Below are 27,069 nucleotides of genomic sequence, written 5' to 3' on the forward strand. Positions count from 1 at the left end.
AAAAAAATTGTGATCTAAGAACACATAAAATGTACTTAGTTAATAAAATGAAACTATTAATTGTAACCAAATAATGAAAGCTATGTATTATTATGAATTGCATTATGTTTCAGTGCATCTTAAAACATAATTTAAACACTAATAGGATTTTTTAAGCGTGTTAAATATATTAATAAAAAAATTGTGATCTTAGAACACATAAAATGTACTTAGTTAATAAAATGAACTTAATTGTAACCAAATTATGAAAGCTATGTATTTTTATGAATTGCATTATGTTTCAATGCATCTTAAAATATAACACTTAACGTTGATGAGTAAGTACATTCCACATTTTTTCTGGGAACCAGCAAAATTTGCGACCTCTCAACTAGGATATAAAATATTTTTGTATTTTATTTTACACATTCACGATTGAACCATGAAAAAGGAAATTATCTGTGACGTGTCTAACCCGTATAAACGTAGATTTGCCGATGTATACAAAGAAATGATACTACCATAGAATAATTTTAAATTTCGCGGAACAAAAGGCTTGTGAAAAAAAAAAAACAAAATCAAAAGAAAGAAAAAAGGAAAGCAGGTGTCTATAGTATGAACGATACTTGACGCAGTAACAGCAGCAGCAGCAGCGGCAGGTCGGGTTATATGTACGGGGTCACCGGAACAAAACTCGTAGATTTTCAACGAGGGCGTATCAACATTTGCACAGTTGTTGGTCGCGAGTTTTTGAAGAAGAAGAGAGCTTTAAACTACTACTCGTAGGAGTTGTCATGTATACCTCTAACCTCGACATGCTCTGAGGGGCCTGGAGGCTGCTGCTGCTCTCTTTCTCATTTTTTTTGTGTTGCTCTCCTAAAACATTCGCCACGTTTGAGAGATTTTCCTATCTATCTATCTCTCTCACTTGTTCATTCTTTAACTTACCCTTTACGAAACGTGCGTACCGATCGATATTAGGTGGTAGTGGTGCATGTGTTGCCTGCCTGTCTGCCTACTTCGTTCTTTCTTTAGAAAAGATTAGAAAAGTCGGCAGTTACGCCAATGGTTTCCATGGGAACCTTCTTCAGGGACAGCAACCACCAACACTATCACCATCGTGAGTTTTGGGGTTCGGACCCGAAGTCGTGCCATTTATTTCGTTTCCAAAAGAATCGTTTATAAGAAGAACGAGAAGGAACCGTATTTTCACGAGCAAAGGAAAAACTCTAAGCACGAAGTACAACCTGTGTTTTGTCCCTTTTTTCTATTAACTCTAACCTACATACTTTGTTATATTTAAAAAAAAAGAAAAAATAAATAAATAAAAAGAGAAAGGAGTTTGTCGGTATTTGTATTTTTATTTCTATGTGTGTTTCTATGTGTTCGTGAAAATTGTCCCGGCGTTATTAAAGTTTCACCCTTGTCGGCATATTTATCGAATCATTTGATATTCTATGTATATATGATATTCTATATATATATATATATATATGGTTTTTAAAAGACATTCTTTCACGGTTCAAGTCTTACAAACAAATCAAAGAAATATCTCGATCTACTCGTTAAATGAATTTTTATTCAAATGCATATGGTTTATACGGAGATTTCATTTCTAAATATATTGATAGAAAGTTTTCAACGTAAATGACTACATAGCTTTGGTTTATGTATATATATATATATATATACATATATACATATACATGTATAGAATGTATTTAAAAAAAGGAACATTTTTATTCAGGTATTTGCAATTTTCCGCGTGAAGAAAACTGGTACGAATCAAAAGTTCTTTATAAGACATTTTAAAAAAGAGGACATCATCATCATCATCATCATCATCATCATCATCATCATCATCATCATCATCATTTTTTTTCTTAAAAGAGTCGAGTGGAAACACATCATTTTCTTTGTCCTGAAAGAATTTTTTTTTCTCTCAATTGGTGATAGTAGGAGTAACGAAAAAAAAGGGGTTGATCTAAAAATGGTGGGGATAAAGGGAAAGAAAAAAGGGAATTCTATTTCATGCTTCTTGGGTTGAGATTTCCAAGGCTGGATTCGAACAATTTTCGTTTGCCAACGACGACGCCGACGACCGACGCGACGAGAAAGTATTTGTATACTTGGATTGTGTGGGCGAAAATGAATGCAAGAGAGAGAGAGAGAGAGAAAAAGAGAGAGAGAAAGAGAAAGATGAAAGGCAAAAATATAGACGACACTTGTGACAAAGAAGAAGAAGAAGAAGAAGAGAAACACAGACTGACACACACAAACGACTAGTGAAAATTCAGGCCGACTAAATCTTTCCGATTTGTTAAAAGATTTTCCGTATGGTTTATGCGAAAAATGGTAAAGGTAGGTAAACTCAAAGCAAAAAAAAAAAAAAAAAAAAAGAAGGGAAAGAAAGAAAATAAAAAAAAATAAAAAATAAAAAGTAGAGAATTCTTAAAAGGAAGTTTCTTAAAAAGAGAGGATAAATGTCGGATTAAGACCCTTTTTTTTTTTTACGTTCTTTCAAGTGATCTGCAAGGTACCCGTTAACCGTTCATGCGTGTAGCATGAGAAAACCTTCTTCTTCCCTTAGGGAAGGACTAATTGTGCAAAGGAAAGGAAAGGAAAGGAAAGGAAAGGAAAGTGAAAAATTGTTTGTTCGGGAGTATATTCGAAGGTTTCTTTTGATGCACAATGGGTAATAGTAAAACGACGATGTCGACCGGAAAAGGACGACTGTTGTTGCAACAATTTCAACAGCTGCATAAGCATAAATCGATGCTTATTGAAAAACCAGATCGATCGTTAGCCCTTCATTTTTTTTTCTTTCTTACATTTCCCCAAAGTGTTTTGTTTTTTTTTATTTACGAATTTTGATCAGGTCATAATTTACAAAATTACATTAAAAAAAAAAAAAAACTTGATGTATGATTGAAGAAATATGATCGAAAAGAAGAAAGAAAAAATGATGTAAATTTGCTTGCATTGATAAAAAATAAAAAAAAAATATATATGTGGGCTACTTTGAAACGGTGAGATTTGAGAGCAAGTAGACAAAGGAAACGGCCGAAGCTGACTGCAATACCGCGAAAGTGTGCACACGGTGGCGAGACGTCTTGCAGACGGAACCTTGAAGTACTTTGTCCTTGAATTCCTTGCGAAATACTCAGTGAACCTCTCGCGTGTGAGGATTGAAAGACGTTTTACTCGTCTTTCTTTCTTTCATTCTTTTTTTTTTCTTTTTTTTTTTTTTCAATACCAATCAATTCGAACAAAAAATCTTATAAAAATAATAAAAATATAACTAACGTATATAAATAACAACGTACAAGGTAAATCGATTTATCGATTACATGGAAAATATCTTTCGTAGAAAAGCTTGGAGAAAACGACTACTGTTACTTTGCAAAATGAAAATAAAGAAAAAATGCAGATTTCCGTGTATAGGACTATAACACGCGACAATATATTCTACGATCTACTATTACTACTATTACTACTACTATGGATACTATACACGATAGGTGCTCCTCTTTACGTTGACACTATTATCTCTATATTTACATTGCAACTATCGATTCTCAGCTTGGAACGTAAGCGAACCGTGCAGTCGCGTAAAGTCGATCGATAGTTTATCTATGACGATATCCTCTACAAAAGTATGCTACATTATATATATATAATAAATTTCTATGTAGATGAATACTGCACCGTTCTATATATATATATATATATATATATATGTGTATATCTATATATCTCTTTCTGTATTCCCACGCGCGCGCTTATGGTTTATATTATGTATCGCATGATTTCATTACAAAAATAATACTTCTATTAATTACGAGTCTAATGAGAGAGACAGAGAAAGAGAGACATTATTTCTTGATAGAAGAGACGTTATAATATCAAGAGATAATTTTATCCAAGATCATTTAAGGTAATATCCAATAGAAAAAAAAAAAAGGGAAAGATGATGCTCTGATTTTCTTGTTCTTTTTCTTTCGAATCTATTGACCGAGGTCGTTAAACGCGATCTTAACCTAATTTTATTTCCGCTTTGACCAACTAACATTTCAAGTTAAATTCAGAGATTAATTTGTTCGGTTTCGTCGATGAAGAGAAGCTATTTCCGTTCCTTCTTCTTTCTTTATTAAAAAAAAAAAAAAAAAGAAAAGAAATAATAAAAGATAAGGGAAGGGAAGAGAACAAAAAGGAACTAACAAAAATGGTGAATTTTATCTATCGGACCACCAGAGAGAGAGAGAGAGAGAGAAGAAGAATATTTCCATGAAATGTTCGTCTCTCCTGGAGAGGAGGAGACTAGGTTGAAGGACCAAGTTGAAGTAAATAGATCGTCCAAGAATACTGTGCGAGATGAGGAAGAAAAAGGAAGAGGAGGAGGAGGAGGTGGTGGTGGTGGCGGTGGGATGAGTCAAAAACCTCCCGCAAAAATTTGTCGTGAGATCTCGTCGAAAGATTCATACGAAAGTGAAGAGAATTTCTCTTTCATTTTCTCACTCTCTTTATGAAATTGAATATATTAGGTCTATCGGAAAATATTGTCGGTTACGTAAGGCCCCATTTCTTAAAATGGAATATACAAATTGCCACTATATTGGTAAGAGTTCAATAGTAATTCAATTAATTCATTGTTCAAATTATGAATAATTGATTATTTTATTTTATTTTCAAAATGGACAGAATTGTTTCCAATAGATCTAATTAGTTGATCTGAAATTTTTTCATTTCCAGTCAATTCTATTTAACTATTATGTATCTACATACATGTATATAACTTTATCTAGTTGTATTAATAAATGAAGGATAAAAATATGTTCTAGAAAGTGTTGCACGTAGAAACGTTTGAGAATAGAAAATGAATTTCTATCTCTCTCTCTCGTTCTTTCTTTCTTTCTTTCTATCTTTCTTTCTTTATCTTTTTCTTTTTCTTTTTCTCATAGAGTTACGAGCTTATTTGCACAAAGTCCTACGATACGTTCTCGTTGCACGATCTTACACAATCCGATGCCGGCAGCCTGTGCCGGCGCCCATTTATGTTTCGCGATCGACCCACACGTAACGATTACTAATATCCAACATCCGATTTCTAATTCCTAATAGCTTGTTTATAAGCCACGAATCGATTTCCTAACTTAACTGTTGGGCTAAGTACAAATTTACCTCAAAAATTATTGAGAAGTAAAGCAACATTTATTTTATGATTAAACCCAAGAGGGTTGAAACCGTAGTAGAATGAAAAATAAAAAAAAAAAAGATAAAGTAATTTGGTGTTGTTTTAAAATGTGATCAAAATAATGGCAATTTGGTTATTAAGCCTTGTACTATGGACGCATATATGCGTTTGGTAAAAGTTATTAATCTTATCGTTCGAAACATATACGTGTAAGTAATTTAATATATTTAATATTTAATTAATTATATTAATTAATAATATTTATTTAATATTATACTATTTATTTATTATAAATATAAATATATAATATTACATTATATATTTATATTTGTTTAGTTAATATTTATATTAATTAATTAAGTTATATTATCAAAAACAAAAACTTTAATTATTCAATATAATTTATTATTAGAATCCGGTTAATAATAAATTATTTTATTTCTACAAAACAATTTAGGTAAAAGTATTCAGCACTCAAAGGGTTATTGTAATTTGCTTTTTACACAAACATCGAAATTATTTACTATCGTAAAAATGGAAGAAATATTGTTGTCATTTGATCAAAAGGAAAATTTCATCGACATTTTTTTTTTTTGAATATGCAATAACTTATTATGTATATATGTATGTAAGTATATTGTAATACATGCAATAAAATCAACGTTTCGTTATTTTGATAAAATAAAAAGGATCTCGATTTAATTCCAGTGCAATATTATATATATATATATATAGATATATGTGTACTGCTGTATTTGTACAATGATCTGAATCGAAAACTGTGTCGACAAGTTCTACGTCATCGATCTTTATATTTTTCGTTCATTCGTAAAAAGGATTACCTTTTACGGATTCAGTAAATGTACCTAACGTAGAGATATTTCGAAGAGGTCAAAGGTTATCGTACGGAGATGTTAAAGTCGCCAATGGTGCAGGTGCCATCGAGCTCGAGAGAATTCGCGAGGAATCTTCTTCGAAGGACGAAAAAAACGACGAGACGATCGAACAACAACAACAAGTTAGGAAATAGAATGAGAAGAAAGTTAGTTTTATTCGAGTAGAACGAAGAAAGAGAATTGTCCGTTCCGGGAAAACGCATCCTTCTTTTGCGTGATCTTGACAATGTACACGAGGGGTCAAAGATGCATGCAACGAGGGACGACGATTCTCAAATTCGAGAAAGCAAAGAAAGGAAATTATTCGAAAGTGGAAGAAAGATAGAAAACATCTTTCACTTCTTTTTCTTCTTTTTCTTCTTTTTCTTCTTTTTCAACTTCAACTTCGTCGTTTGCTCGAACGAACGTCAAGAGGGTATGCTCCGCATTTTTGTCTCCCACACGAACCAATCCGAGTTCTTCTTCTTCTTCTTCTTCTTCTTTGACTGTTTTCTCTCTTTTTCTCTTATGTGTTAGTATCTTTCTTTCTTCCTTTCTTCCACTGGCTCGAGAGACTTCCAAAGGCTATGAAGAAGAAGAAGATGAAGAAGAAGAAGAAGAAGAAGAGAACGACGAAAGGCGTGTGCTCTTCTACGGGAAAAAGAAAGAGAAAGAGAGAGAGAGAGAGAGAGAGAGAAAGAGAAGATACCAGTGGAAGAAGGGCCGTTCTGCCCTGCACATCCCACCCGTGGTTTCCGCCGGCCTTGGAGCCACTGAACCACTCCGTGGTTCAACGATTCGATGCACCAGAGGTGCTCAACTAAACCTTCAAAGATTACCACCACCTTTAGACAAAAAGGAGAAAGAGAAGAAGAAAGAGAAAAAGAAAGAGAAAGAGAGAGAGAGAGAGAGAGAGACTACCTGGTACTTTGACGAAAGTACGGAAGAGATATAAGGTTTATCACCTTTTCTTTAAGTATCTTCCCCTCTATTTGGTTCCCCCCCTTCTAATGATAAGGAACCTTTATTTGACAGAGATAAGAACGCGAGACGGACCCCGGACTATGGCCCCAATTTTTTTTTTTTTTTTTTTTTTTGAAGTCTCAAAGAACAAACTGGCGACAAAGTGGCCAGTCTCCCTCCGTCCCTCCCCATACGAGTAAACACCATGAGAAAAAAAAATTATCCTAAAAGATAAGTTTCTTGTAAATCGTTGGTGGTGGTGGGGGGGGGGGGGGGGAGGGGGTTGGGGGGGAGAAAAAAAGAAAAAACCAAATAAAGTTCGTCATTTTTCCAGGTAGTAGATGACATGGGGTTTTTTTCTCGAATGATAATAAAAGAAAGATATTATAAATGACTTGTTTTCGTGCGAGTCGTAAGAAATTTCAGAGAAAAATTCGAGATGGAAAGGAATTGAAGAGAGTGGGAGAAACGAGCAAGTTCAAAATTATGCATTCGAGACACGATCGGACACCTTCCGTTCCATCGTCGAACGGGCAATGAACGAACCAACCAACCGACCGACCGACCACTTCTCTCCTCTTCTTAGCGAATACGCCACCCAATTTTTTTTTCTTTTTCTTTTTCTTTTTCTTTCCCTTACTTTCTAAGCTTCTCAAGTCACTGACAGGAAGTTTGTATAGTCTCGACGAACGACCCCGACGATTTCTTCTTCTTCATCATCGAAAAGATCTCAGGTCGCGATACGAAAGCAAACAATTTTTAGGGGGTCTGGGGTCTAGGGGTCTGGGTTTGATCTGGTATGGACACCTTTTTCCTTCTTTCCTAAGAAATTCATCTTTTCACCCTCCCCCTTATTCCTTATTCCCAACACAACTAACGTATCCAAGAAAACTGAAGAAATATTACCTAGACAACAACTAGAACCGTTAGTTTTCGATTGAAATGAGATAAAAAAAAAAGGATCCCTCTCTCTCTCTCTCTCTCTTTCTCTCTCTTTTGTAAAAGCGTGTGTATAAGCAAGCAATGAACAATCGTGCAACTTGGTAAATTTAATTTAACGTAGAATTATTATTCATATAAGCCCTCCCTTTCCTTTCCCCTTCCCACCATCACCTTGGCGTTTTACCGTAAATTACACCGAGAGACCCTCCCCTCCTCCTCCTCCTCTTCCTCCTCGTCTTTTCTCCACATCCCGGCGTGTAATTGCCCATGCCTTCCCCTCAACCACACCTCTCACTCTCTCTCTCTCCCTCTCTCTCTCTCTTACTCGTTCGATTATATATCGTTGGCTGCATCATAATAATAAAAATGACTACTACTACACCTTCCGTGTCGAACCTTATATCCAGTTGAAGTTGAGCGCAAGAGAAACGGCTGTACGACACGACCCACTTTTTTTTTTTTTTTTACTTGGGGGAGAAGTGGAGAGGGGGGCAGTATTATTTACATATATTGTTTATAAAGAGAAAATACGAGAGTCTATTATCAAAGCGCTTTTTTAGTTAATAGTTCAAAGAAAAATTGAAATATCTTTATCGATATTTTTTCTTTATTTTTTTTTTTTATTTTTATTGTTTTTTTATCGGTTCACAATTATCTCATATCTCGAAGTAGAAACATCAGATTGGTTTTTTTTTTTTACGAGATAGAAACGAAAAATGAGAGAAGATCGATTGGTTAGCATGATAAGACATGAGTACTTTTAAACAATTAATAGTTTATGCGATGTAATGCAAGTTACACATCACCCATCCAATATAAACTGTTTACCGATAATACATTTTACGTTGAATGGATTATATGTCTCTCTCTCTCTCTCTCTCTCTCTTACGAGACAAGGAATAAATTTGAATAAACCATTTTGTAGTTTTTCTTAAAACGAACCTAAGAGTTTTGTTTGTTTTTTTTTGTTTCTTGAAGAAGTAAAACCGATTTTTCATCAAATTAGAAAAATCGTACAAGAGATCGTACGATTCATTCGATCGTAGATTTCTTATTTTACTAAAGTATGCTATAAACATAATATAATATTAAACGAAATACCCTCGACACCATAAATCTTTGAAGGTTGTCGAGACTAATGGTCTTAAGGGGACTACTACAACCTAGGAAGAGTCGAAGAAGCGAATCTTTCGCGTTTTACAGGGGCTTCTCCTAATGGATCGATGATGATTCCTTTATTAAGAATGAAAGAAAGAGAGAGTGAATATTTCCCGTAGTAAGACACACACTATATAACTGCAAAAGATGTCATTATCTTTAAACATAGGCGTACTATACTCTCTAAAAAAAAAAAAAAAAAACAAAAAAAAAAGATGAGGAAGCAAGAAGACGGGTGTTGTACGTTGAGTAAAGCTTAGTGAAACGCAGGTAGTAGACATGTACCTAAAGATCGGGGTCAAATCTATAAAGGACAAGGGTCCCGCGCGTAGACCCTTGTCAAGGAATGATCCTGTAAATTGCCGACTAGACGAAAAGGAATATCATATTATTCTTCTCTGCGAAGAACTGTAAAATAAAAAGATACCGGTGAGTCCTCATTTTTTTTTTCTTTCTTTCTTTCTTTTTTTTTTTTCATTTTCATACCTGAGGACAGGCCACCACACAACGCTTTCTCTTTCGAATGACCGTCTCTCTACGAGAAGATCATCCTTCGTGAAGATAACAACTGAGAAACGGTTAGAAAGTGAGAATGAAATAATAGAAACGAACCTGAATAATAATAATGATAATTTAATCATTTATTTAAGCGTATAGAATTTGAGATTTATTATATAGAACTTTTACACACAGTTTAGAATTAATGAAAAGAAATATAGAAAAAAAGAAAGAAAGAAAGAAAGAGAAGGAAGGTATTCTAAATCACGATCAAACGAATCGTTGAAAGGGAGTTAACACGTGGCACGTGTCGATACCTTCAGCGAATAAAACTTGAAAGAAAAAAAAAAAAAAGAAAAAAAGAAAGAACAAAAAGAAGTAAATGAGAGTAGTATGCTGGTGGCAGTAGTTAAAACGAAACTCGTTTAATTATAGACAAACACCTGTCCTCCAGTAGGACGCAGACGTCGTCTTCTGCCACCACTACCACCACGACCACCATCACCATCAACACCACCTTGCAACCTCTTTGCCGTAACTCGCCCAATTAACCGCAAATACTTCTTCCTCCCCCCTTTCCCCTATCTCGTTCATCTTCTTATCATGGGACGTACCTATTATGTCGACTACATTTACGAACAGTTCCAGAGCCCACCTTCTCCCACCTCCCTCTCATTTTCTATCGAACATGAGCGTATCCGATAGACACGCGAAAAATAAGAGAGGAACGTTTTACTCGTGCGCAGGTGCGTGCCCCCGAAGGCGTTGGACCAAAGTCCGTGCGATGCACCTGCGATCGGGTTGCTAGGGAGGGGGGGTGTCAGGGGGGTTAGGTAGGAGGAAGAGGAGGCCAAAGACTCGGTGTCCACGGACCCAAAGAAAGAAAGAGATGAGATGAGATGAGAAAAAGCGTAAAGATGCAGCAGACACAAATAAATTGCAAAAACGTAATAATAGTGAGAAGGTGAAGGAGAAGAGAAGAGAGAGAGAGAGAGAGAGAGAGAGAGAGAGAGAGAGAGATGCCAACAAGGGGTCTTTGGCTGAGGAAAGAGAAGCTCGCTTTGTCTCAAGGCGAGCTGCTCTCCTTCGAGAAGAGGCAGTGGCTATGGGCTATGGCTATGGCTATGGCTATGGCTATGGCGATGGCGATGGCGGCGGCTCTTCAAAAGACCGAACAAAGGAACGGACATGCACGAGGCCCGCGGAACAAGGCCCACGGACGATAGAAAGAGAGAGAGATGAGTAGAGTAGAGGAGACGATGTTGGGACCTTTGCCACAAGGTTGAGAACACTGTAGAAAGAGAAAGAGAGAGAGAGTACTACCTACGTGAGAGTTTGCTCGTCTCGCAAATTTCTACCTTTTTTTTTATTATTTTTCTCTTTCTATCTCACTTATTTTTTTATTTTATTTTTTGGGCATTTAATCCGATACCTTTCCGCGGGTTGCATTGTTTGTTAATAGTCAAAGAGATTAAATGGTGGATTATTTTTTGAGAAATGATATTTAAATTTGTTCAAAGTTTATTAATAATTTTGTCAATGTTAGTAATTAATATTTTAATATTTGCAATTTTAATTTTTTATTTAATTATTTATTTGATTTAAACCTTAATTTGAATATATTATAAATTTAATAATTAATATTTTATTATTTATAATTTTTTTAACATATAATATTTATTTTTTATCTAAATTTTAATTGTAACATTTATAAATTTAATATTGGAAATTATTATTATTAATATTGTTAATATTTAATTGTCATATTAATTGTCATTTAATTGTCAGAGAGAGAGAGAGAGAGAGAGAGTGATGGACAAAAAAATATTGTGGAAGATTTTTTAATAACATTTTTTCACGTAAGACATTTAATTATTTTTGATGAGGATAAAATTGAATATTTATCGAATAGGGAAGAAAAGTGTTCTTTAAGCTATAAACGATGGGATCGATCATCCTCGCTGCTAATCACGTTCGACCGGCGCCCATACCTCCTTTGTTTACGAGAATCGCAAAGAAGAAGATGGCACGGCTCGCGGCATGTTAAGATTGACCAGTCTCGCGTTTAGGAATGCGAAGCACTGAACTATGAAGGGAAAGAAGAAAGTACACGTAGAAAGTTTCTATTCTTTTCCTATCTTTACTTATTCTTTTTTTTTTTTTTTTTTCCCCCATCGACGTTGAAGTCGATTAAACCCATTAGGTACATTTGACGAGTGAGACTCGTCATCTGAATTTAAGAAGCTTATATAAATATATAAAATATATAAAATATATAAAATATATAAAACATATATAAATATTTCTATTTTGTTTCATTTATATATTTATTTATATTTTTTAATTGAAATGTTGTTGCAAAAAAATATATTTATATTACCATTCCAAATAAAATGTATTACTTTTACATATTAATTCATATAGCAACAAATTAATTAGATAAGTATATTAATAATAAAAATTTTCAAATAATTCAGTACTCAAGGGATTAACTCATTTGATATGGCGTGGAATGACACTTATTTTTTTTTTTTTTTGTACAAATTAAAGAAAAATTTCTAAAAATCTGCGTTCTCGAGAAATACGCGAAATCGAGGTCTATCGATCGGCCTATAAAAAGAAAAAGAAAATAAGATTTATCATTTCCGGTGAGTTATTTCGCAGGGTCTTTCTTTTTCTTCTCTTCCCTTCATCGTCAAAAAAAAATCTTCGTCGCGGCTTCGGGCAAAATTCTTAGAATAAGGTAAGTATCCTGCCGACTTTCTCGCAATTATTCTATGGATCGTCACGTAACGTCGTTGTCCCTTTTTTTATTTTTGGTAAATTTGTTTCTTTTCTTCAACTTTAAGTTTAAACAAACTTTTCAAACAAGTAGATATAAAAAAAAGGGAGTAAAAAAATCGTGGGTGTAACCAGAAATGTAACAACGACCTTGTTAATGTCTCCCTTATCAACGTCACACCACCTTTTAATGTTTTGTTAAAAATCGAGGTTTCACCTTCTTCCTTCAAATAAACTCATCATCGAATTATCAACGAGAAAATCGAACGATATTTCTTACTGACAAATCTCAAGATTTCTAACCAATCAACGATAAGCATGGAAAGAAAGAAAGAAAGAAAAAAAACGGGAAAAAACAAAACAAGCATCTCGAATGAAGTATTGTTTGATCGCTATCCGCATACTTGTTTTCAACTTCAAACTACGGTGAACTTCTTTAATTAAGTAAAAGAAGTTTAATCGAAGATGTTGACGAAGAAAATGGTCGAAGTAGGGAATGAGGGGGATTAGAAAACTACGACGTATCGAGGGGAAAAACGAAGGAGAAAAAATGGGTCACCGAAGGAAATTTCGCTTTGAAAATTAGCTAGCTCGTGAGCTCGTTAAAAGAGGTAGTAAACGTAATAGGACGAGGTATAGGGAAGAGGAAAAAAGTTAGGGTAACATAGTAAAGAGAAAGAAAGAAGGAAAGTAAGAAAGAAAGAAAGAAAGAGTGAGTGAGAGATCCAGGAGCATGCCGTCATCGCTTTCCCTTTCCGTGGCTTTTGCGATTGTGTAATCGTTCCTCTCCTTTCCTCTCTCGTTCTCAACTCTTTCTCGTTCGGCTCTCAGCAGCAAGCGCAACCTTCGGTGTAGCACGTGCCGCACACGAGAGATACAATTTCTTTTTTCTCACAACACCATGGTACACAACACCTAAAAGAGATGCTTGCCTGTGTATTTCTCTACAGTTTTGGTTCTACCGAAAAACGTGCCACGCGTTCCACGTTCCTTAACAACGGCAAGATCTTAAACGAGGATTAATCGATCAGATAAAACCCTCTGTTTGTTCCCATCCTTCCACTTCTACATGTTTATCCTTTTTCTTCTTCACCTTCTTCCTTTTCTTTTTTTTTTTTATCTTTCGTATGCACGACTGTCCACGTTTGATTTTTCAATTACCCAAAAGTATTCATTTGCTTTATTAAACTAAACGTACATTGATTTATATAATTCAACATTGTTCATTTGAAACTGACCGATTGTGTCGTATTACTACGTGATTTCGATAACGATAATCCGTGTTATTCTTAAGAGGTTTGAACTGAATAAAACAAAAACAAAAAAAGATGAAAAAGCACGTGTCCCTGATCGCAGCACGATTTCGATAAACCGGTACGGTTACGAAGCCAATGGAGGTTCCGTGACACGGTGTCCTTCTTTGAGATCGAGAGTGAATATCGTAGCACGGTCAGAACACTTTTGAAAGAACTTAATATGATGCTCTGAAAATTCCTAGTATACGTTTGCTAGTTTTTTTAAGACGTTGCCACAAATGACGGCTATAGCCGTCCGATCTTTATATTTCTAAGTACGATCGTCAAATTAAAAGTGTGCTGCAACGTGTTAATATATATATATATATACATTACAATATTACTTGCAATATAAATAACAATTTGTTCTTTTTGTTTAAGAATAAAAAGACAAAAAAGAATTAAAGAATAAGAAGAAAGGAATGTTAGTTTCCAGGACAGAAATTCCTTTTCTCTCATGCACCCACCCCACCCACATATACTCACGTAAATACATGATTAACATAGTTGAGTTAGTCGACGAGTACGATAGGTGCGCGTGCGCTCGGTCGCTCACTTGCACGTAAATGAGAAGAAACCTAGCAAAGTATTTTCTAGCTTAGGGAACTATATGTATGCGTGAACACACGCGTTACTATACTAACCAGACGAAAGGACTATCTTTCTCTATTTCTATCTCTTTTCTCTTCATCGATGACTAGAAAAAGAAACGGACAGGAATCAGAGAGAAGAGAGAGAGAGAGAGAGGAAGAGAATCGCAGAACTAGTAAAAGTAGTAGTAATAGCAGCAGCAGTAATGTTGATGGTGGTAGTAGAAGCAGTAGTAATAGCAGGCAGTCTTGAATCTTGACCTAGGACACGCACCGTCGACTACGTCACAGTTCGACGTACTACGAAGGCACACTATTACGTAGCACTCCGCGTTCTTCACTATGCCGAGAGTACAAAGGTCGAACAATGATCGAACTAACCTTAAGCCCTTTGACTTTTTCTCACCACATTAACAATTCTTCTTCTTCTTCTTCTTCTTCTTTTATATATCAACATTAAATTACGATACAATTTCTATCCATTATTATATTACAAAATAATGATTATTCTACCTAAATAAATTATTGGTAGTACAACACGTTGGAATCACGAGGGTTTTTTGTTGAGGGAGGGAAGAAAAAAAAGGTCGTCTGGAACTTTGTGGTTTCTTGAAAAAAGAGAAAGAAAGGGGGAGGGGGAAAGGGAAGGGAAACAAGAAAAAAAGTGAATAACTTCCTCCGGGTCTACCGGTATGGACGGAAGTGCCACGTCGGATGCATTGTTACGAGTGGAGCGTGCACGGATCGGCCAAATGGAGCGAAAGAGAGTCACCCGGTGGGAGAAAAGAACCCACACACACACATGAACATTCTCCTCTTTTATATCTTTATACACATGTATATATATATATAGTACATAACGCACACGGATAAAAGCGTAGGTGCATACTACATACGCTACGCTATCCAACGCTCGCTTGAACGCTTCAACGGTGTACGTAGTTACGTGAGAAAGAGAGAGAATAGGTAGGTGGTGGTGGATGTGATGGTGGTGGTGGTGGTCGAACTCGCGGACCACTTCCTCTCGGCTCGTGCGGTCTTCGAATAATCGGATACCCCCGGCAGCGAGAGAATTATCGATGAGAAAAAATACAAACCCTTTTCTTTCCCTTATTATGTGTGTGTGTATATATATATCATTGTAAAAAAGATAAATATATAAATAAAAATTAAAATACATTTTAAAAAAGATTATTTCAATTGAAAACTATGAGATTATATTTTCAATATATTTAGATTTATATTCATTGAAATTGAATTATATGGTATTTGTGGAAAGTAGTAAGCTTCTCTTATGTTAGTATGCACATTTTCAGCGCAACTGTCGAATAAGAAAGTAACAAGATTGTGTATATATATATATATATAAGTATAAGTAAACCGGTTAGATTCCAACTATCTGTCTCAAGAAGCAACATAGCTAAGAAAATTCACGCCTAACTATCGTGTGTATTCTACGATGAAAATCACAGTCGAGGAATAGTTGTTTCTGACCGATCATAAACGCAGGAAGTAATCGATTTTCTTTACGGTGATCGATCGATTTTTATTTACAAAGTCAACTTCCATAAATGGGATATAATCCCGTTTTTCATGATTCCAATGAAATAAATCAATGATTTCGAACGATCTTACATTTCTCCTTCTAAATCGTGAAGTATAATAATCTGCGTATGAATTTCGAGGACGAAATAACACGGAAGTATTGATCCGTTCGTAAAAGTCGAGGACAAACCAAAATGGGGGTGTTGTATGAGTTTCTATGATTTATCGTACACTCGAAATAAATCGAATAAGGATAGGAGAAGAGGGGATAACAAATAACGTGATCATCTTTATCATCGGTTTTTCTTCAAAATTCGATTAGCACTGGATTCACGGATTGAGTCAATTTCACTCATTAAAAATTTGATATATCAAATTTCTATACTATATATATATATAATTCTATATATATATCAAATTAAATATTATCTTTTAAAAACATATGTTGATTTTTAGTTACGTAATGAAATATACATAAATAATAGTTTCTATACTTTACTCAAACAAATTTATTCAAACAATGTTTATAAGTCATGAAAAAAATAATGAACAAAACATTCGTAGATTTAATGTTAAAATAATGTTGACTTTTATTATTGTTTATTTTTTTCTATGAACAATTATAAAAATGCTTTAATGTCGGTCAGGAAGACTAAATTTCCGATAGAGTTGGATATTAATCGCGTGAAGATGCGTCCGAGCCAGCGAGCGAGAGAAATAAAAAAAGAAAAGAAAAGGGCGGAAGGAAAGAAAAAGGGCAGAGCTCTGATAAAGGAAAGGAAGAGGTGGAGGAGGAGGAGGAGGAGGTGGAAAAGAGAAACAGAGCGAGAGAACGTTCAGAGAAGAAGAGGATAAGAGGAAAAGCTTGATCGGACCCCCTTTTACATGCATTCACCTACACCCTCATACACACATACACACACGTGCATATTCCACTTGGCTCGTTCGTTCTCGGTGCGTGACTGCTTGCCTCCTTCTTCTTTCTCTCGGATATTCGATATCCTCTCGCGTGTTTGAACACACACACACATACACACATGATACAGAAAGAGAGAGAGTGCAGGAGGGGAAGGTAACACACGCCAAAGTATAGACACACGTTGAAAACATGCACAACAAACAAAGACGTTTTCCACTTCCGATGGGCCTCGCGCGATGGGCAACTCGAGTTTCCCTATCCGGTGAAATTCTATCTTATCCTGTCTCGTGTGATCTATCGAAATCACCCCGTTTTAACCAAGTGGATTCGATAATTCGTATCCCGTGATAAAATGAAAGAAAGAACAATTAATATCCTATCAATTCTTGTGGACTGACGATGAAAAGATTTCACGTGACAAAATATCATTCACCTTCCTACCACTCTTGTGTATCCTAAGTTCTTCTTAATTATTTCTAATGTTAAAAGAAAAAGTAAACAAAAAAGTTATTGCAAAAAGTTCTAAATAAGTTTCTTGATTTTTTTTTTTTTTTTTTTTTTTTTCACCGATTCGGATTTACTTTAGGGATTGAAGGCGAGATGATCGCGTTCGTGCTTAATAAGCAGGTCGGTCGGTAAGGTAAGAAGAAAGGATACAAATCGTCGACGATTATTACACTTCTACCCTAGTAAGAAGGGTGCTGATCACCGGTTTCGAAGATTGCAGAAAAAGCGCTCTCGTTCGCTGTTTTTTTTCTCTTCCACGAAAAAATGATAATGGTAGGTGACGATCGATCACTCTTTCTCTCTCTCTCTCTCTCTCTCTTTATTTTTTTTTTTTATATCTTTCATTTACATCTTCATTGCAACTTAATTACAGTAGAGGAGTATTAATAATAACAGCGCATTGGACTGACCTACGTAAAAAGTTTAACGGCCGTATCAGCGGATGTCATTTGAATGAGAATGTAATAAAATTCACTTGCAACGTAATTTCATTCAAGGTCGTCGCGCTTGGCCCGTTGCAAATGAATGCACAAGTGCAACCGATTTAACATCATTTTTTCTACCTTTTTTTTTTTTTTACACCAATAAGATTATATTTATTTTCTTAAAGTAAAGATCGAACGAATGATCCATTCGTAATCTTGATAACTTCAGGAATAGTATATATAGTTATATTTTATTGTACAATGCAACATTTCCCTTTCCCATTTGATCTTTCATCAAATGCATCGAACAGACGTCACCGATGACGTCAAGTGCAGACGCAAAAAAATGAAAAGAATGCAACAACAGAGAGGAAGCGTACGAAAAAGGAGAGATACCTTGGAAAGGATCCCACGATTCGCGTCTCTTAGAGTCGAAAAGGATTTTTCGAGCGGGTAGAACGCCGGTGTGTAGCCCTCGAGAAAAAGGCGGCTTATCGCGATCTCGAAGGAAAGGGCGGTTCGAGAGGCGAGCGACCTCCTCCTCCTCCTCCTCCTCTCTCCCCCGAGGGTAGCCCCGGTGCACATGGCAGACAGAATAAATAAAAAAAGAAGAAAAACTCGCTCGTTTGGAGCAACGCGCGCCTGTAAACATCTGCTAGGCGGGGGGCTCTCGTTCGGCTTTCGACAGTGTTTCTCATTCGAAATTAAGGAGAAAAGATATTTGGTGTCTGGGCTCTGACTCTCTATTTCTTTCTCTCACTCTGAACCGGTGCTTTTATTATCGACGTCTCTCTATTGGAGGACGTACACACGCGTACAAACGAACGTATCTTCTTTCTACCTTACTCAACTTCATTTTTCTTTTCTTTTTTTCTCTCGCTCCTCCTCGGAGCAGAGGGTCGAGCGTTGATCGAGTTTCGAGCATGAGAACGGAAAGAGGAGGCCCGGTGTGGGTAGGCAGCTGCTTCAGAGGCCAACAAAGGCATCGGCAACCACCGCACTACTACTACTACTGCTACTACTACAACTACTACCGTCTCGCTGCCAGCAATTTCACGACCCCCTCTTTCTCTGCCACAATCTCTTATTCGATCCTCTCTCTCTCTCTCTCTCTCTCTCTCTCTCTCTCTCTCTCTCTGTCTCTGTCTCGTTTTCGTTTCCTTCTCGAAAAATACAGTAGTAGTAGTCGAAATGGTTGTTCCTTTTCAAAGTCGATAGACCACCTTGGCAAAACGAATAATAATAATCCTTCTTACCCTTTTTACGATACTTTTACGATCAGACAACGGCGACATCGATGGGGTGAGTACACATCGATGAGTCACTTTCACGTCGTTTTAAAACGAGTGACGCTTGCTTCTTTTCGCGAGTAACCGATCGAGATTGATCCGAAGAATACACCAGAGATACACACGGTGGTCTTTCTCCTTTTCTTTTGCTTCGAAAGAAAGCATGTGCAAAGTTTCGACATCGTTGTCCACAAAATCGAAGACTCGAGAATACATGTATATATATATGTAGAAAACAAGAGGTCTGAGAACCATTTCCTTGTCCATTTTCCAACGTCGTTCTTTTTCACTCGACAATCGACAAAAGATGCCCCCAAATTCACCCCACCATTTCCACGAGACAACGGAAGTTTCTTCGTTTTGTGGTCAATCTTGTGGTCAAGAGAAAGAAACGAACGTTCAAAACTACACAATGCTGAGTTCGTCCAAAGGTTCATCTTCTCGGTACATTCATATCTATATATATATATTAGTTCATATATAAATAGGTTCGATCTGATGATAACTCGACGAGGGATATCACTATAAATAAGTGATAAGAGGGGAAGTAAAATATCGAGAAGAGTATTAGTATCCATCTGTCGAACTGATAATATCAGGTGATTGAGATATGACGAGAAAACTCGTCTAATTAAATATTTATTATATTTACAACTTTATCGCATTTACTCAATTATTATTATCTGATCAAAAATGTGTAGAGTAGCCATTCGAGAATCGGAGGGTTCGAATATTACGAAAAGTTTTCTACACTTTGGGTAGAAGTAAAAGGGAAGGAAGAAGAAAAAAATTGTCTCATAGGGAGGCCGACGAAGGCCGGACGCCTTGACCTCGTATAAGCTACTCGTAAAAGATTCGTAAAAGAAGAAGAAGAAGAAGAAGAAGAAGAAGAAGAAGAAGAAGATAAGAAAAAGGAGGAGTAGGTAGCTAGGTATAGATCTTTTTTTTCCTTCCTTTTCTGCTTTTCACGAAGTAGCGTTAACGACAACGAAAGGTCGTCGTGGGTCCGTTGACACGCTCTCTTTCGCTCTTTCTTTATACAAGGAACGACATACATTCTCAGTTTCTCTACTGAAAATAGAACGGTCAACCTTACTTCTTACCAACTAACTAAGAAACACGACCACTAAGAAAATTCTCCAACTTATTTTTTATTTTTTTTTTCTTACGTTGTCCATTAAGTTTTTACAAAACCGTGTAAAACCATATTTCCAAGTTATATAGATCGATGAATTATTCTGACCCTGAATTAGAATCGCGTTCAATAAAAAGAAGTAGGTATATTTTAATTTCGTTTAAGTAGTTACAATTACGAAGAACATTTCTTTTTTTTTTTTTTTTTTTGTATTTATTATTCCCTATAGTAAATCATTCCCTCTTGGTGAGAGTCAGGCGGTGTGTGCACGAGCTAACGACCTGGATAACCAGCCGTGATGTTTCCAAAGTAACGTCATCGTCGAGCACGACGCGATGAACGCGCGAGGCGACGAGAGTACGTCGACGGAGGCGTTCATTACAGCTTCCGGTCTACGAGAGCGAGAGAGCAAGAGTAAGAGAGAAAGAGAGAGAGAGAGAGAGAGAGAGAACACGACCATACTCTTTCTCTTTTGCTCCACTAGATGATACTATATACGAGATACGAGTTGAAGCAAGACAGAGCGAGACACGATCGAGCGAAAATGCTTAACAAATAGCTACATCCTCATAATGGAACGGCGTATCAAACTCATTAGACGTCGTTATTGGATCGACGCGGTCGCGTTCAAGAGAAAATTGCCATCTTCTCGCACTCGGTCGAACTTCCGAGAGAGAAAAAAGGACAGACAGAGAAATGCAAAAGCAATGTACAAAGCAAAGATAGACAGATATGCAAGTATAAACGTTGTACGTATATATATATGTATATATATATATCGTTGTACATATATAGAAGTTGGAAGCCCGCTATTCGGCCACGCGAGTCCACGGACTTTCGAGTTATGGGAATGATTCATGACTAGGTATGTTAAACTGGTTTTAGAGGCGGCCAGAATGCGCGCGCGCGACTCAATGGGAAAAAAGCTCGCGTCCCGATCTACGAGACACAATACGCCGCGTTTAAAAGATAGAAGAGAGAGAGAGAGGAGGAGAGAAAGATAGAGAGAATGAGTGAGAGCTAACACATAAGATAGAGAAAACGGTCTCTTCGGTGAACGTTGAGCATGTAAATGCGTAACCCCGCCGGTTTCTTCTCCTGGCGCTGAGAAGGGTACTCCTCTCTTCTATTGAACCTTCTTTTCGTAAAGTACTTTAACTGGTTGTTACAAAAAAAAAAAGATCAGCATCCTAAGCTAAAAAAAAAATCATTAACATACGCATATGTTTTGAAATGCATTAACGTAACAAGTAATTACACATAGGGATTTAATTAATGAATTATTCGATTGAAAATAAATAAAACATTGGTTGATTTGAGACAAATCCCTGGAACGTAATTCGTCGAAGTAGAATTTGTTGGATCCTACTCGGACGAAACGAATCTTTCGAGAGTCGTGCCACGGTGCATCTTCGTGACGCGTAATCGTCCCGAAATAAAAGGAAGACGCCGTAGGAGGGAGAAAGAAAGATGGACAGAGAGACGATCTTCGCGTTCCACACTCGCTCCGGGTACATATATATATATATATACAGTCGAAAGCTCTTCCCCCCTTCTTTCCCTTGTGTCTCGCTCGCGTGATTCGGTCGCACGACCATGGCAGTGACTCTCAACTCGTGGGGTACCAACAGATAGATAGAGAAAGAAAGAATAAGAGGACAAAGAGCTAAGGGAGAACGGAAGGAACGATAAGCACGTACGTGAATCGCAACGAGGCCTGAATTTAAAACGCGATCGGTTTGACACCGTTCCTCCTTCCTACCGGTTACTACGACGACGACGACGACGACGACGACGATGATCTACGAGGATGTTATTGTACGCACGATATTAACACTCCCCGCGTGTAACGTACGCCGTTTCCTCCTACATCCGATGACGAATCGTTTACCTTTTCCACATCCTTAGATTATCGTACTACTCCCGGAACGATTATTTCGATTATAGATATATATATATGTTTGTTTTCTTTTGATATTTGTCAAAGAAAATAAACAAGATAGAACGCGCGATAGGAATAGTTTAGATAAACGCAACGCGTCGAAAGCGATAGGATATTTAAATCGTTCACGATTAACTACCTCTCGAAACAGTTTCTATCGTAGTTAATCGTGTACGATCGATCATCGGCACGCGCGATCGACTTCGAACTTTCTACTTTGTAAAACTAGACACCCGTTTTCTGTTCTAATAGCGACTAGACACAACAAGAGTCAAGTATAAATCGCGTTACACTCTCGTCTCTTCTCCAATTTCCTTTTTCTGTTTTACAGAAAGTGTCTGACAAGTGTAAATGGAAATTAATCGATTATTATACGACTAGATCGAACGTTCTCGTTCAACAAAAGGGAAAATCAAAACCGTGGGAAGAATTTCGTTTTGAAAAATGTCACGTTGATGACATCTTTGTATGAAAGATTATAATACAACTAAACGTGACGATTAAGAATGGTCATAATATAAAGACGTTAGTATAATTTCAAACTCAAAGTACACGTTGATTCGTTTATGGTTAGAATACTTATTTCATCCGGTCGGAGGTAGGGTTCCCCTTCCGCGATACATTTTACCCACAGGGTTTCGAGGTTTTTTAATTTTTTTTTTTTTTTTTAAACAAAACCCTTTTGAAGAAACTCTCAACAACGTGTTTTGTTAAATATCGCAGGATCGTAAATTTACAAGCGAGCGGGAGAGAGCAATTGCCTTGATTCTATCGATACTTCCGCTTCGTTTACGCCTACGCATTGTACAAATAAAAGTAAGAAAGAGAGAGAAAGAATGAGAGAAAAAAATATATGATGATAAAAAATTACTGGTGAGAGAGACGATCGTAGGCAGTCGATATTTTTGTAATATATGAGGAATAAAAAAAAAACAAAAACAAGAATAAAAACAAAAAAGAGTGAAAAACAGAGATTCGATATAAAAGATGTTTTAATTTAAAAGTTCACGAGTCTACGCAAGAACCCTGGTAGATTCACATAGTAGTGTCCATGTAGAAACGATTATGTACGATCCGAACAAAGCGCACCTACACCTGGCACCTTTCTCGGAAGCGGCCTTGGGGAAAGACCGTAGGGTAGAGAGACACGACACCATCGGTCGATGAACGAAGGATAAAAAGAAAGAGAGAGAGAGAAAGAGGTGCTAGCGAACCTGAAATACCCTGAAACGGATCGGAAAGAAGAGAAGAGTAGAGAAGTGAAGAGAGGTAAAAGAGTCGGAAACTTGCCGGCAAAAGTAGCATTGCCACCGAGTTGTGCGTCAAGGCTACTACTTGCTTGCTTGACGATATACTATTCTCCATCTTTCTCTTTCGGATGCGTCTCGTCGGACTTCGTGGACGCAGAACACGAGCCTTCTTTATTTATGAGACGTGCGAGCAGCAATGTGTATCGTTCGAGAGCTTCGATCGAGACGTCAAAGAGAGATAAAAGATAAAGAATATATAAAGAATGATAAAGTAAGATATAGAAAAAGAGAGAGAGAGTGAGAGAGAACGAAATATATGCATGATCGTTTAAGAGAAAGAAGAAACGAACGAAAGGATCGACAACGACGACGATTCGTCGTCTTATTCGAAGGTCGAGAGAAACGAGCCGCGACCTACGACAGGGGGAAGCCAGTGAAGGTTGTACCTCGAACGAACCAACGAACGAACGAACGAACCAATGAACGCGCGCGCGCACGCGTGCGCTTCCACTTTCCCCCATGTGCGAGAAACCTTTTTTTCCTTTTCTTTTTTCCTGATTTTTGTCTTGTTTTTATTATTATTTTTTTTTTTTTTTATTCTTTAATGATAATATACTTTCCCTGTAAAGAAGTTCATATTTAAAATTTACAAATTTTTCTTAAGTTCCTCCTATGAGTCTTGAGAGAGTTTTAAAGATACATTGCAAGAGAACATGACCTAGGACAAAAAATTAAAGAGAGAGAGAGAGAAAGAGAGAGAAAGGGAAGGGTAGGGAAAGGGAATTTCGCTCGTTCGAACGTAAATTGGCTTTAATCGACGACGTTTACTCGGGTATCGAGTTTCCCGCGGTGCGTTCTCGCATTTGTACCACACTACGACGACTCCTCGTGGCCAATGAACCGTCCCGTGGCGCATCGCGTCGAGAGTATATCGACGTACAGCTACTTTTCCCTTTCCTCCCCCCAACCTTTCCTACCCCTTCTACCCCGTACTCTCTCTCGACCATTATATTATTTCTTTTTCGAACGATGCAATGATATACGAAAAAATCTACCTATAAGAGATCATTCCTTATTATATATCATCAATTTTTTTTTTCGTCTTACTTTTAAGGATTATTATAAATGTTGTTTGTTTTTTTTTTTTTTTTAATTGTAAATATACATTTATTTTTTATTTTTTTCTATACAAAGAAATTCCTCAAACGTTCGATAAACCGGACGAAAAAGTCATTCTGTTCGTAAAAATAGAGCGAGTTATTGTTTCTCACGCTTTTATTATCGTAATAGCACGTCGTGAAATAAAACGATGAAACGAAGGAAAGAGAAAGGAAGAAAAAGAGAGGAAAGGAGAAAGAGAGAGAGAGAGAGAGAGAAAGAATAGATAACGATAAGGGACGGACTGGTCGGTTGTACGATGCAAACTCTACTCGCGACACGCTATGTTAACAGCAAATAGCATAATGTGAGTATAATATTATCGTCTAACATTTTTTATATTTGTCAAAGTGTAATTTCGAATGAAGTAATGAAAAATAAATAAATAACGCATCAACGAAACTAAAGAAAAAATGGGGATCGTAGGATTTCGATTATTCGATAGACGAAACTCGTGGTTTCTCGAACATAGAACACATGCGTTACACAGTAAAAATGAAAAAAAAAAGAAAAAAAATCAGAAAATAAAAAAAAATATTTGCAGAATATACGTTAGTTCGATGAATGAAACGAAATGAAAAGTAAAAAATAAGAAAAATATGCGTGAAATGAAAGTTTACGCTTACCTTGGCGGCCGACGATCTCAGCCACGTGCTCGCTACTGGGCACCGGCACGCACTCGGTCATGTTCTGGCTCTTTTTCGAACGGGCCTCTTCGAAAACGCTGTTTGGTGGATTTTGTAGAGGATCCGGGTCGGGATTAGCACCAGGTACCGCGCTTGTTCCGGTACCGGGACATACGGGCGTGCTTTGATCGAGTCCAAGCATCGAGAGCTCGAACGCAAGTTGAAGAGCTCGTTGCTCTTCTATGGAGTTGGGTACCCCATTACAACGATCAATATCGCTAAAAAGACTTGTCGGCATTTTGATGATATCTCTTTGATGAATATTACTTTGAAAAATGTTCTTAGTTTTTTCTTTTAGCAACGTTAGAAGCCGAGATTTTACTCCTGGTCGTCTATTTCTTCTCTTTGTTTTTCACCTCGATGCGCGCACCAACACACACTTTCTTTTTTTTTTTTTGTTATATATTTTTAAAGTCGGAGCGGCCCTTTTGGTCCGTCCAATGAAAAACGTTCGTCGTTCGCGTACACTCGACACACGAGAGATATTTGAAAACGATTTTCGCGCGCGTACTACGAAAGAGAAGGAGCGAAGGAAAAAGCAAGCAGCGATGCACCGTATAAAAATAACGAACGTTAATAATAACGTACGTAGTTGTAAATTGTATTTTTTCCTTCCTTTTCTATTTCTTGCTTAGCCTTTTCACTTTTCTTATCCGTTTTGCTATCACTGCTCTTTTTATCTATCTCTTTCTTATTCTCTCGTATTCGTTTCTTGTTCGTTCGTTAAACGAAGCGAAATTTTTTTTTCTTTGATCAAAACACTAAACGCAGAACAGACGAATAAAAATGGATGGTTATATATTTGAATGATTAATACTGCGACTGCTCCCAAAAGATAGGAAAAAAAATTGTTCGTTCGAGTTCTCGGCAGCAACTACCACTTCTTGTCGTGCTCGTCAGGGTTGTTGGCGGCGGCGGTGTTAATCGTCGTCGTCGTCGTAGTCGTCTTCGTAATTCGTTCGTTCGTAAATCTTTTACTTACGTCCTCTTCAAATCTTTTCTTTGATCGAATAGGACACGGATCGCATATGTCCTCCAACTCTTTTCTTAATTTTCTAAGCGACCAACACAGAGAGACTAACTCGAATCGTTGGAGAGTGTCGTCGCGCGACTGAGCACACTACTGGCAAACAAAGTTAAGAGAAGCGTTCGTTCTCTTTCTTTCTTTCTTTCTCTCTCTCCCACCCTCGTCTACTACACGCACGCCTTTCTTCTTTCTCTCTCCCTCTCTTCTCTCTTCTTTCTCTCTCTCTCTCTCTCTCTCTCTCTCTCTCTCTTACACAAAGCCGGGCGTGCTTGGTATCTCCTTCTTTCTGTCGACTAGCCAGTAATTCTTTTCTCTTCTTTCTATCTATCTCTCTCTCTCTCTCTCTTTCTCTCGATCTCGGTCCGCGGTCTTTCCTCTCTAAAGCAGGCGCGTGCAACTACCCTCTTGCTCGTGTTACCACTGCGACTGACTGCGACGTACTGCGACTGCGGATGCCGAAGCCGGCGCGTCGCCATGTGCCAGACGCCGGCTTTGTTTTCACCCGATTGGCTGCCGTAGTCACGTGGTCCTGCGCCCTTCTCCTTCAAGCTATCGCTGCCAACCTCGCTGCTACGAACCTCGCCGACAACCTCGCCGACAACTTCGCTGCCGGCCGGCCTCGTTCGGCAACCTTCGCAACCTATCGTCTCTCTTCGACGAGCTCTGGCGGCGGCCGCGTGCGCTGCCGACACGGCATGTTGTGTGCTGCCTCCTATATTTCTCTTTTTCCTTTTTCTTCTTCTTCTTATTCTTCTTCTCCCTCGCTCCAACGTTCACCTCCCCCAGCAATGTTCGCGAACTTTCCCTCCTCAACACACCCCCGGTGAACCACCCGACACTACCATCATCAGCTACCACCTCGTCTATATCTGGCCACGCCACGCCACGCCACGCCACGCCACGTCGGCTAT

At 37.3% G+C, this 27,069-nt stretch overlaps 1 protein-coding gene across 1 annotated transcript in view; it reads right to left on the reverse strand.

Moving 5' to 3' along the window:
- The window catches only part of LOC107074698 (RNA-binding protein MEX3B), a 43,310-nt gene extending 16,545 nt beyond the window's left edge, over nt 1-26,765 (reverse strand). The window contains exon 1 of the mRNA XM_015336363.2: nt 25,072-26,765. Within this exon, the coding sequence (XP_015191849.1) occupies nt 25,072-25,369 (298 nt within the window). The 5' untranslated portion in view covers nt 25,370-26,765. The remainder of the gene's footprint in view (nt 1-25,071) is intronic.
- Between the last annotated feature and the right edge of the window lie 304 nt (nt 26,766-27,069).

This window comes from Polistes dominula, unplaced genomic scaffold, assembly GCF_049000335.1.
Source record: "Polistes dominula isolate Pdom_NZ unplaced genomic scaffold, Pdom_raw_medaka contig_82, whole genome shotgun sequence".
NCBI lineage: Eukaryota > Metazoa > Arthropoda > Insecta > Hymenoptera > Vespidae > Polistes > Polistes dominula.